The sequence below is a fragment of the Bufo bufo genome, chromosome 3 (assembly GCF_905171765.1).
Source record: "Bufo bufo chromosome 3, aBufBuf1.1, whole genome shotgun sequence".
Lineage (NCBI taxonomy): Eukaryota > Metazoa > Chordata > Amphibia > Anura > Bufonidae > Bufo > Bufo bufo.
The window spans coordinates 346,398,147-346,411,727 of NC_053391.1; the positions used below are offsets into that span (position 1 = coordinate 346,398,147).

General features: G+C 45.6%; 1 protein-coding gene across 2 annotated transcripts in view; it reads left to right on the forward strand.

Moving 5' to 3' along the window:
* The first annotated feature begins 9,812 nt into the window (after positions 1-9,812).
* MTF1 (metal regulatory transcription factor 1) overlaps positions 9,813-13,581 on the forward strand; it is a 50,744-nt gene continuing 46,975 nt past the window's right edge. For both annotated transcript variants that reach the window (XM_040424443.1, XM_040424444.1), the window contains exon 1: positions 9,813-10,737. In XM_040424443.1, the coding sequence (XP_040280377.1) occupies positions 10,318-10,737 (420 nt within the window). In that variant the 5' untranslated portion in view covers positions 9,813-10,317. The remainder of the gene's footprint in view (positions 10,738-13,581) is intronic.

Genomic DNA, 13,581 nt, shown 5'->3' on the forward strand with positions numbered 1-13,581 from the left:
CCGTACAGCGGTTTAAGACCACATATGGGGTGTTTCTGTAAACTACAGAATCAGGGCCATAAATAATGAGTTTTGTTTGGCTGTTAACCCTTGCTTTGTAATTGGAAAAAAAATATTAAAATGGAAAATCTGCCAAAAAAGTTAAATTTTGAAATTGTATCTCTATTTTCCATTAAATCTTGTGCAACACTTAAAGGGTTAACAAAGTTTGTAAAATCAGTTTTGAATACCTTGAGGGGTTTAGTTTCTTAGATGGGGTCACTTTTATGGAGTTTCTACTCTAGGGGTGCATCAGAGGGGCTTCAAATGGGACATGGTGTCAAAAAACCAGTCCAGCAAAATCTGGCTTCCAAAAACCATACGGCGCACCTTTCCCTCTACGCCCTACTGTGTGCCCGTACAGTAGTTTACGGCCACATATGGAGTGTTTCTGTAAACGGCAGAGTCAGGGCAATAAAGATACAGTCTTGTTTGGCTGTTAACCCTTGCTTTGTTAGTGGAAAAAATGGGTTAAAATGGAAAATTAGGCAAAAAAATGAAATTCTCAAATTTCATCCCCATTTGCCAATAACTCTTGTGCAACACCTAAAGGGTTAAAGAAGTTTGTAAAATCAGTTTTGAATACCTTGAGGGGTGTAGTTTATAGAATGGGGTCATTTTTGGGCGGTTTCTATTATGTAAGCCTCGCAAAGTGACTTCAGACCTGTAGTGGTCCCTAAAAATTGGGTTTTTGTAAATTTCTGAAAAATTTCAAGATTTGCTTCTAAACTTCTAAGCCTTGTAACATCCCCAAAAAATTTAATATCATTCCCAAAATGCTACAAACATGAAGTAGACATATGAGGAATGTAAAGTCATCACAATTTTTGGGGGTATTACTATGTATTACAGAAGTAGAGAAACTGAAACTTTGAAATTTGCTAATTTTTCAAAGTTTTTGGTAAATATGGTATTTTTTTATGTAAAAAAATTAACTTTTTTGACCCAATTTTAGCAGTGTCATGAAGTACAATATGTGACGAAAAAACAATCTCAGAACGGCCTGGGTAAGTCAAAGCGTTTTAAAGTTATCAGCACTTAAAGTGACACTGGTCAGATTTGCAAAAAGTGGCCAAGTCCTTAAGGTGAAATAGGGATGAGTCCTTAAGGGGTTAAAGGGCTTCACTGGAGTATTCTAGGTAGAGATTTCTGCCTAGCAGTGAGCCTGGTGATGTCACTGGCACAAATGGGTGGTCTACAGTACTGCCTGAGGCTCTAAAACAGCCTAGGGCAGCTCTGTAGATCGCCCATTTGTGACAGTGACATCACTGGGCTCACTGCTAGTACGTCACCAGTAGTAAAGAAAAGCCCCTTGTCCTAACCTATGCAGTGCAGGGCAAGGGGGAGCTCTGATGCTCCACTTATACAGGCTATATGAGTGAATACAGGGGCCCAGAGCTGAACTCGGACAACTTTTTTACGTTGCAAAAAGTGATAGAGGGACAGTAGGTAGGCATGCTGTATCTCCTAACTAGTAAAAAAGTGGCTTATATGATGCCTAAAATACCTATTAATGCAGCTGCACAACAAATTAGAGGAAGCTATACAGTAAAAACAGCATGACTAGACAGTTTTCCAAACTACCAGAAATACAGTGATTCTAGCTAACATGGAACTGCATACACAGTTGAGAGAGGTGAATCAATGTATAAGCCATGTAAGATAGCGGAGGGAGAGCAGACTTACAGTAAGACAAGTTGGTTTGTAGATCTGTGAAGAGGCAGTGAATCCTGCAAGTCTCCTACAGCATCAGCTACTCCAGAACACGCCTAAACTTCCTCCTGCTTATATTTGCTAGGAGAGCTGGACCATGCGTAACCACAATGGACCAGTGAGACCCCTAGTGGTCATATCTTTGCAGCTTATGTTTGGGTGGATCCCGACAAATCTATCTATATATATATATATATATATATATATATATATATATATAAAAAGACATATATCTATATACACTGCTCAAAAAAATAAAGGGAACACTTAAACAACACAATGTAACTCCAAGTCAATCACACTTCTGTGAAATCAAACTGTCCACTTAGGAAGCAACACTGAGTGACAATCAATTTCACATGCTGTTGTGCAAATGGGATAGACAACAGGTGGAAATGATAGGCAATTAGCAAGACACCCCCAATAAAGGAGTGGTTCTGCAGGTGGTGACCACAGACCACTTCTCAGTTCCTATGCTTCCTGGCTGATGTTTTGGTCACTTTTGAATGCTGGCGGTGCTTTCACTCTAGTGGTAGCATGAGACGGAGTCTCAGGTAGTGCAGCTTATCCAGGATGGTACATCAATGCGAGCTGTGGCAAGAAGGTTTGCTGTGTCTGTCAGCGTAGTGTCCAGAGCATGGAGGCGCTACCAGGAGACAGGCCAGTACATCAGGAGACGTGGAGGAGGCCGTAGGAGGGCAACAACCCAGCAGCAGGACCGCTACCTCCGCCTTTGTGCAAGGAGGAACAGGAAGAGCACTGCCAGAGCCCTGCAAAATGACCTCCAGCAGGCCACAAATGTGCATGTGTCTGCTCAAACGGTCAGAAACAGACTCCATGAGGGTGATATGAGGGCCCAACGTCCACAGGTGGGGGTTGTGCTTACAGGCCAACACCGTGCAGGACGTTTGGCATTTGCCAGAGAACACCAAGATTGGCAAATTCGCCACTGGCGCCCTGTGCTCTTCACAGATGAAAGCAGGTTTACACTGAGCACATGTGACAGACGTGACAGAGTCTTGAGACGCCGTGGAGAACGTTCTGCTGCCTGCAACATCCTCCAGCATGACCGGTTTGGCATTGGGTCAGTAATGGTGTGGGGTGGCATTACAGCCCTCCATGTGCTCGCCAGAGGTAGCCTGACTGCCATTAGGTACCGAGATGAGATCCTCAGACCCCTTGTGAGACCATATGCTGGTGCGGTTGGCCCTGGGTTCCTCCTAATGCAAGACAATGCTAGACCTCATGTGGCTGGAGTGTGTCAGCAGTTCCTGCAAGACGAAGTCATTGATGCTATGGACTGGCCCGCCCGTTCCCCTGACCTGAATCCAATTGAGCACATCTGGGACATCATGTCTCGCTTTATCCACCAACGTCACGTTGCACCACAGACTGTCCAGGAGTTGGCAGATGCTTTAGTCCAGGTCTGGGAGGAGATCTCTCAGGAGACCGTCCGCCACCTCATCAGGAGCATGCACAGGCGTTGTAGGGAGGTCATACAGGCACGTGGAGGCCCCACACACTACTGAGCCTCATTTTGACTTGTTTTAAGGACATTACATCAAAGTTGGATCAGCCTGTAGTGTGTTTTTCCACTTTAATTTTGAGTGTGACTCCAAATCCAGACCTCCATGGGTTGAAAAATTTGATTTCCATTTTTTAATTTTTGTGTGATTTTGTTGTCAGCACATTCAACTATGTAAAGAACTTCAGAAGAATATTTAATTAATTCAGATCTAGGATGTGTTATTTTTGTGTTCCCTTTATTTTTTTGAGCAGTGTATATATATGTGTGTGTATGTTCCACGAAAAACTTAAAAATGCAATCATCCATTTCAGTGAAACTTTGTATACACATCCCTTGCTACCGGGAAAGAATTCTTGCGGGGGTCTCAGCTCTCTAGGACGTACCATTCCCGAGATATTCCCAAAAATGAGCTGCTTTAGCCAATACAAGCCTGCCAGCCTTTCACTTAAATCCTAACTTCCATACACACGGTCACATGTCCCTTATCAGCCAATAGAAGCTTGCAGGTACTACTCCAGGTTGCCATAACAACTGATCACAGGTTTTAGCAGTTCACAGGTCCTGAAATATTCAGTCATATTATGTATGACGGCACAACTACACTGCTACATGCATAGGGGCAGGAGCCACTATTAAACGGATAGACACCATGGAGTTCACTGTTAAAGGAGCGGGCACTGTGGAGTTCACTATTAAAGGGGCAGGCACTGTGGAGTTCACTATTAAAGGGGCGGGCGCTGTGGAGTTCACTATTAAAGGGGCGGGCACTGTGGAGTTCACTGTTAAAAGGGCAGTCACTGTGAAAGTCACTATTAAAGGGGCGGTCACTGTGAAAGTCACTGTTAAAGGGGCGGTCACCGTTAAAGAGGCAGCCATTGTGAAAGTCACTGTTATTTAATATAAATGTCACCGCCAGACATCTCCCTTGCTGAGTTTGCTTTAAATAACCGTCGTCAGGAGTCCTCTGATAAGTCACCATTTTTTGGTGCATATGGGTTTCATCCGCAGTTTGGGACATTCTCTGGAGAGGGTTCTTCTGGTTTACCTGATGAGGAGAGATTCTCCTCGTCTTTGTCATCTATTTGGCAAAAGATTCAGGATAATCTAAAGAGCATGAGTGAGAGATATAAGCGTGTGGCGGATAAGAGACGTGTGCCTGGTCCGGACCTGAATGTTGGTGATCTGGTGTGGTTGTCTACTAAGAATATCAAATTGAAGGTTCCCTCCTGGAAGTTGGGTCCTAAGTTTATTGGGCCTTACAAAATCTTGTCCGTCATCAATCCTGTTGCCTACCGTCTTGATCTTCCTCAGACTTGGAAGATCCATAATGTTTTTCATAAGTCCCTATTAAAACCTTATGTCCAACCCATTGTACCCTCCTCTTTGCCTTCTCCTCCGATTGTGGTTGATGGTAACCTTGAATTTCAGGTCTCTAGGATTCTGGATTCTCGTGTTGTCCACGGTTCTCTCCAGTAACTCGTTCATTGGGAGGGTTATGGTCCTGAGGAGAGGATGTGGGTCCCAGTGACAGACATTAAGGCCACTCGTCTCATCAGGGCTTTCCATAGGTCCCATCCTGAGAAGGTGGGCTCTGAGTGTCCGGAGTCCACTCGTAGAAGGAGGGGTACTGTCACCGCCAGACATCTGTGAAGCTCTGACAGACGTTCTTCAGAACCTCCTGCTTGAGGTTCTTTTGTTTTGCTTTCGTTTTGTCATCTCGTTTCCCTCTCTCAGCTGTCATCTAGTTGCACTGATTGCATCCCTTTAAATCCCCTCCCATACTGCATCACTTTGCGGTTTATACAACTTCCTGGAGTGTGCTGATGCTAGAAGCTGTTACTGCTGCATCCACAAGATAAGTCTGTTTCTTTATTCCTGTTTGCTTGATCTTAGGTGACCCTGACTCCCTCTGTATTAAGTGCAGGGAGCCGGTGGTCGTGTCCCCTCACTATTATAGGGTGTTCAGGTGTCATACAGTCGAGGAACGAGGGTATGCAATTATCTACCATAGAGATTTTTGCATAGGCTGAGCAGTAAGGGAGAGAGCTAGGGCTGTTGGTGGGTTTACCCTTTGGTTTTCTTAGTTTTGGGATCAAGTCAGTCGGATCTTCATTTGTGTCTTCTAGTTTTCTGTAACACCTTCCGTGACAATAAAATTGCAATAAATAAATACCCGAGCAACGCCAGGTCATCAGCTAGTACAAAATAATAATCACATGGCCTGCACAGTACAATATTGGGGGGATTCCTGGCACCATGTCGTAGCCAAGGCTAACACCCCATGGTGATACAAGACAGAGAGAGACCGTACAATATCCTACCTGGATTATGTTCTCAAAGGAGTTCCAATTAACTGTCTTTTGTGCACCAGGTTTATACCTTTCAGCCCCTCCTCCTAAGGATATCCAGTGTGCAGCATGCATGTCTCTGAGATAATCACTCAGGAATGTGGCCTTCTCAGCACAATGGGGGGTTTGTGTATGTTACCTAACTACCCTTTAAGAGGTTTTCCCATCTCAGACAATAGGGGCATATCGCTAGGATATGCCTCCATTGATAGGTGCAGGTCACACCTTTGGGACCCGCACTTGTGGCTGCCCTGCATTCATTTCTCTGGGGCCACCGTAAATAGCTGAGCACTGGCTCAGCTATTTTTGTTGGCCCCATAGACGCGAATTGAAGCGGTAGCTGTGCAAGCTTGGTGCACTCCCATTTATTTCTATGGGGATTCCGAAAAAAGCTGAGGGCGTAGCTCGGCTATTTTGGGTGGGCCAACAGGAATGCTTCCTGGTGGCTGGACCTGGCACTGCCAGCCACCACTTAGCTGGCTTTATTTTCAGCTGCGTTTACGAAATAGGTGCAGGTCCTGGCAAAATGTAATTAAAATATAAAAATTCAAATCACCTCCCTACATAAACCTGTCAAAAAATAAACATCATGGATATCTCCACGTTCAAAAATGTCTGTACTATTAAAATAAAAAAATATTTATCGCAAACAGCGAAATAAAAAAAGTCAAAATGGCTGATTGGCTGTTTTTTGTTGCTTCAGCTCCAACAAAAAAAATTGAACAAAAAGTCATACACACCCCAAAATGGTATCAATGAAATTAACAGATCACCCTGCAAAAAATGCGCCCTCACACAATTCCATATACATAAAAAAAAGTTATTTTCCAAAGTTTTTATTATTTTTTTCAATATTAAAACCCAAGAAAGCTATACATGTGGGGGTATCGTTGTAGCCGTACTTTTATCACATATGAAGCGCTGTAAAAACAAAACCCATAAAACTGTGGTGGAATTGTTTTTTTCTTTTTTTTTTATAATTCCACCCCATTTGGAATTTTTTTCCTGCTTCCCACTACTTGTGTGCAACCGTAAATGGTGCAATTAGAAAGTACAACTTGTCCCGCAAAAAACAAACTCTCATAAGGCTATGTGAATGGAAAAATAAAAAAAAGTCTGGCTTTAGGAAGGCTGGGAGTAAAAAAAAAAAAAAATGTAACATTTCCTGGTCGTTAAAGGGGACAAAACCAATCAGTAGTTAAGTATGTAAAATACCCTTACAACACAGCTGGTATCAATACCCTATTAACAGCTGGCGGGGGCACACGTGACCTCTGCAGCCAATAGCTGGCCCCAGTGGAGACCTGCTCCCCTTGCATCTTGTGACGCAAGGGGAGCAGGTAACAGCTGCAGCTGTCATGTGTACTGGAAATTGAGGGGAAGAATTATTTGTGAGGTGAAATTGAGATAAAAAAAACACAATTCTGTCATGGAGTTTTGTTTTTACAACTTTCACAGTGCTCTAAAAATGACATGACAAACTTTTTCTGCAGGTCAGAAGGACTATGGTGATACCAAATGTATATAGTTTTTATTATGTTTTAGTACTGTAAAAAAAATTGAAAACTTTAAAAAAATAACATTTTCTTTGCATCGCCATATTCTGACAGCCATTACTCTATTCTTAATAATAATTTTTATTTATATAACATATTCCGCAGCGCTTTACAGTTCAGGGGTTCATGTACAAACAGTCATAAATAACATAGCAACAGGCAGGTCAGTAATTACAAGAGGAATGAGGCCCCTGCTCGCAAGAGCTTACAATCTATGAGGAGATAGAAAAGGTAAGGGCTCATGCACATGCCTATTGCCTGGACGTGGCCGTATTGCATATAGCGGGTCCACAATACACGGGGCACCGGCCATGTGCACACCTCCTAACGGATGCGGACCCATCCACTTGAATGGGTCCGCAATCCGGGAGGTGCGGTGCGGAAAGGAGACACGGATCGGAAGCACTACGGAGTGCTTCCGTGGGTTTTCTCTCTGTGCTTCCGCACCGCAAAAAAGTAGTGCATCCACTACTTTTTTGCAGTGTGGACCGTCGGATGCGGGTTGCAGACCCCATTCAAGTGAATGGGTTCGCGATGCGGCTGCCCTACGGTCGGTGCCCATGCATTGCGGTCCACAGCACGGGCCTGGCCAGCACATGGTCCTGTGCATGAGCCCTTACAAGTACTTGATTTGTACAATGATTCAGCCATCTGAACTCAATATGGGAGTAAATATAAGGCTGCATGAGCCAGTCACAAGCTGATATGTGTAGTGCTTCTGAGTGCATAGGGTGTGGACCAGATTCAGAAGAATGATGATGGGGGGGAGGAGTGAATGGAGAGGAAGTAAGATTAGGTTATGTGATAGGCTAATCTAAAAAGACGTAGGGTGCACCTAGTGGATGTTATGAACTAACCTTATTACTAGGAGTAGCGCCTTCCAGAGAACTGGTGCAGCTCAGAAGAATTCTGGGAAATGGAAGTGGAAGGTTCAGATTATGGTGGATGTCACTCGTAAGTAATTGGCTGAACAGAGAGCACGGGTAGGGTGGCAGACAGAAATGAGGGAGATGTAGGTGAGTGCAGCACTGTAAGGAGCTGTGTGTGAGAATGAGCAGTTTAAATTGAATCCTATGGGCAACCTGGCACAGGGCGGAGGCTTCAGAGTAGGAGTTAGACAGATCAAATGGAGCGGAGGGCGCACATGTGCACCACTGCTCCTTTCTCATGGGGCAGTCCAGCTGCACTTGCAGACCCCAGTTCTTGTGATTGTCGGAGGCCCCAAAGGTCGGACCCCCAGCAATCAAACACTTATACCATGTCCTGTGGATAGGAAATAAGTGTGCGCCGTCTCCTCATACAGCTGATCGGCGGGGGGTGCCGCTGATCTGATATTGATGACCTATCCTGAGGATAGGTCATCAACAGTAAAAGCCTGGACAACCATTTTAAGGATCCAACCAACCGTGCAGTTTTGCGGGTGCTACGTGGCTATTAACAAAAAGACCAACTAAACAGTGCGGCCTTAAAGAGGACCTTTCACCGATCCTGACATTGTGAACTAAGTATACAGACATGGAGAGCGGCGCCCGGGGATCTCACTGCACTTACTATTATCCCCGGGCGCCGCTGCACAGCCACTGTGTGTGGTCATACCGCAATAATGAGTGCTGAGTAAACAGTTACTGAGTTAATTGAATACCACCGTGGCTTGCGTGACCACGTGGTTCTCACCACAGTGTGGCTGTGCCCTGAAAGGGGCATGGTTTATACCCAATTTTTTTTTTTGCTGTGCATAACTTTCAATAGTCTGTCAAATCTCCCTGAAGCAGGGGTGGATTGGCCATAGACCTTACAGGGAAATTTCCCAGGATGACACCTGAGCCCTCCTCACGGCCGGCCAGTGGAAGTTTTTGGGGGTGTATTTTGTGCTGCTGGCAGTATATTGTGATGGACTGTGGCATTTGGCCCTGTTGGGGTGGTATAAATGTGCCACAATATGGTATTGCTGGCCCTGCCTTCCATCAGTTTGCAACCGACTACAAAACGGGGCCACTTTTAGTATTTTTTCCAGGGCCGCTTTATGTTCTCTGTCCGCCCCTGCCATGATGACAACTTTGCAAAGAGGTATCTCCCAGGGAAAGAGAACCATCTCGCTAGCGCCACCTTTTGGAAGTGGCTCCCTACAAGTCAAGTCTGACTTTTTAACAAGCCTTGGGACATGACAAGTGTATACTTACCAACAGTTTAGTTGGTGCAATCAAGGCATCTAAGCCCTGCCACTGGGAACGCCCTTTCCCTGTCCTGAAATGCCCACTTATGGGTGGGATTTATGTTTACCCTGCCCATTTTCAGCCGGGACAGCCTGAATTTGCCGGAACTGTCTCTGAAAATCGGGAACAAGGAAAAAGGTGGCGCTAGTGAGAGGGGTCTCCATACACAGCTGAAATAATATTTCAGCTATAGCATGTATCCTATAGTTATACTAAAGTTCTAATTTTACAAGTTCAGTTTAAAAAAAATTCAGAAGAGACTGATCTGGTTGTAACTTCAGGCTGTAGAACGGTTGCCACAGCAATAACGTGATACACTTAGCACTTCCTTTTGCCTCTGTCACGTGATCGCGTGTAGGCAACGCGTTGATTCCTGTTTGTCCCTCTCGGCGTTCCGTCTTTTCCTAGCAGCCAGAAGAAGAAAACGGATCAGGAAGTGGCGCTGTTTCGGCATGAACTGAGGGCACCGGGGCACGGCCAGGGAGCAGTGGCAGGTTTGACTGTCAGTTTCGCTTTCTAGTGGTAGAAGCCGTTGCTGTGGGCTGAGAAGAGGAAGCTCCGCTCTTTTCTATGAGGCTGTGTGTATAGGGGAGCCTGCGGTGATCGCCTGCTGGACCCTGGGCCCTAAAGTCCTCTGTTAGCTACAGGAAGAAGTATCTCCATAGAGTTCCTGGATAGACCCTCCATGGGCTGGAACTGGTCATGTCAGAAGGTCCCTGCCTGTCTCCCTGTGGAGGATATAGCCTGAGCTGCTCATCATCTCCATTGAGGATCGTTCTTCCTGTAGCATGTGGCTTGGCAGAGGATGTGAATGTGGCAGTGTGTCCTGCAGCTGATGCCCCTGTGAAGCCTCCACAACTTGTTGCTTCTGCTCCCTGGTGGTAGAGTATTGTATCCTCCGCAGAAGATAGATTTCCAAAATGGGCGAAAACAGCCCAGAACTGGCCCTTATGTCTATGGAGGAGGATGACATCTGCCCAGATGACAAGATGAGGAAGTGGTTCCTGGATAAAGGAGGGCGAGAAGGGACCACGGTGTACGATACCACCACTGTCCTCATAGAGCAGGACCGGCAGCCCACAGATGAGGACGATGAAGAGGAGGAGGAGGACGACGATAGTAACGTTGGCACTAACTTACCATTCCTTGATGCTGCTAATGAGGAGGGATTTTTACTTATGTCTGACCAGGACGCCATGACACAAGGCTATGTTCAGCACATCATTTCTCCAGATCAGATTCACTTTACTATTAACCCTGGTTCTACCCCTATGCCTAGGAATATTGAGGGGGCCACGCTGACTATACACTCCGAGTGCCCAGAAACCAAGCAAAAGGAGGTAAGCTGCTGCATCCATAACAGTAACTATGTGAATCACTCCCTTTAAATGCACCTTTAAGGCTCTTTTCAGATCTTTGCAGATTCTGTCAAGAATGGTAAAAAAAAACAAAAAACTAGCACATCTCGCCGGTAAAACTACAGTAACATTATGGATCCTTTTATAGTCAGTAGATTCATCAGGGGATGGAGCTGCCACTGCTGTTATTTCCATTGGGCAGCTATAATTGATAGACTGTGGAACACCGTCCACCGTCACCTACACTGGCAGCAGTACCCACAGTGGGAGTATGTATGGCTTGGCCGATTAGGGATGGGATTGCCGTTGTGCAGGACTGTGGCAGTCTGATAGCACGTGTTCTGTCACCAGATACCTCCCTGTGGTAGGACTTCAGCGTCTCTATATCCACTGTCCCTGTGGTAGTATCCGCGATAGTGATATTTGGACCCTAACTTGCCAAACCTCCAGAGCTACAGTCCGACTGTGGGATCTGACTATGGCTAAACGCTATCTCCAATGCTCATGTTGATCTCGCTGCTCATTAGGATTAACCCCTATGCTCTACGCGTTTCGCCGCATCTAGGCTCATCAGAGCCGTATCTTTTGAGTGGAAGAGACACACAAACATAAACCGCCGTCCAGCTGTGGCAGCGTCCCTGGCGCTCATGTGGGCGTGAAGCAGCCCCTGGATTCACATGTATATAAAGGGGTAGCTCATCCCCTTTTCCGGATCGATCCGGAAAATTGCACACAGTGTATCTGACCGTGAAACTAACATCAATAAATGTACCTAAGCATCGATATATAAGGCTGCTGTTAATTTTTATTGGATCTATTGGGGTGGAACCCTACAGTCAGTCTCCATACAGAGTGCGCTGAATACAGATTCAATAGTGGACATTGTTCGACAGTGTATCAGTTACTTGATACCAGTGTTGTCGGGAACGGATATACTGTGTCTTAAGGGTGGCTACTTAGCGTCACCCATGATGCTAGGGAGGCTCGTTCCTGTCGCGGCCTCCTATTGGCTGCCCCCCGACGCCGGATGTTTTCATCTGCATGACGGGGAGAAGACGCAGTGCCCGTACCGGCATAAGAAGCGACACCGAGGTAAGTACATTCTGTGTGAGGGGGCATTCTAGGTCTTGGATAACCCCTTTACATTTCACCTATAGAATGATCTTTGTGGTTAGACCTACTGGGGAGTAATGTATATGGCGTTTTATGGTTGTTAGTACGCCTCTGATGTTCCTCAGCTTTACCTTTTATTATTAGCCTTCATTTATAAAGCTCTGACTCTTCTGACGTGATGAATGTCGGTATAACCTGTTTAACCAGCAGCAAAGCAGCCATTTCACTCCAATTCTGGGGAGCCTTTAAACACCCCTTTAACCCTTTATGGTTGCCGAGCTGTCAATGGTGATGTACCAGTCCATTTAACTGACCGGCCACTAAGCAAGTATTCCTTTAATTGCTGGGGTACTAATAGATCCAGGTCCTTTCCAGAGTGTGAGGCCGCGGTAGTATGGATCCCTAATACTTCAGGACAGATATCCTAATCCTATAGATGGCATAAGGTTACGTTCACATGCCCATATGTCCGGATCCCGCAGGCTATTCTGTCCGAGAACAGCCGAAGTTCACCTGATCCAGCAGTGGCGAATACTACTGTTCACTGCCGGACCTCATATACTATAATGTGGTCCGGTGGTGATCCGACCGTTTTCCAGCATCAGTACTGGGTTTCGCCAGACAAAAAATGCATGCAGTTGTTTTTTGTCCTGCCGAAAGCTGGCATTTCACTGGAAAGCGGCCAGGTAGTATCCGGCACTGCTGGATCAGGTGAACTCCGGCACTAGTAACGGTAGTATCCGGCTGAATGTAGCCTAGCCTTCCCTGCATGCACACATGCTTGGCAGTTCATAGAAGTGAAAGGAGGATTCTGGGAGTTGTAGTTTCAGAACTGCTGGCGTGCCGGAGGTGGCTGATCCCCCAGCTACTGGCTGGCTCAGGTTGTAAGAATTGCGGCTCAGAATATTGCATGTTAGGCCCATCCCTTTGTGCTTGGGATCATTTTTTCAGTCTTTTCCATCCAGATTACATCCGTTTGTCTTCCGCTTTTTCACCTGTATGAAAAAAAAACTTGAAAAATGACAGACTGCATCTCCTTGCAATCGTCATTGAAAAGATGGACTACACAGGGAGACCTTCTGTGTTTGCCCCCCCCCAAGAAAAAAATATTAAATGTTAATAAGTCCTAGGTGCCCCAAAAATGGTACCAATGAAAGCCACATCTCATTTTGCAAAACAAAACCACAAGAACAAGCCAACATATGGCAAGTCGCAGATAAGTTATGGCTCTCGGAACGTTTTCATTTGTGAAGTAAATACTAATATTATGCAAAAGTAGTAAAAGACAAACAAAAGATAAAACTATAGATATTTGGTATCGCTCCAATCGTACTGACCCATAAAAGAGAAGATTCGTGCTAGTTATGTCACCCAGTGAACATCGTTAATTTAAATAGCTTTTTTCCCCCCCAAAACTGGTTAGTAAATGTTAACAAACCAGGCCCTCATACGGCTGTGTCAATGGAAAATAATGTAATGGCTAGGGGGTAATTAACTAATTGGAGTGGTCTGACCCCTGGCACGAGAATGGGGTCCCTGTTCCCCCGACAGGTTGAACGGGTGCGCTCCATTCATTGCCCAGGCCAATTTCACAGACAAGATTCCATCCAGAGCACATCTCTGCAGTGGCATTATCTGGCAGGGGTGGGTCTCAGCATAGTGAAGGGGCTTGTCTGACCGTCGTGGGCTTGTCTGTGTCCTGTATTCTTGGGT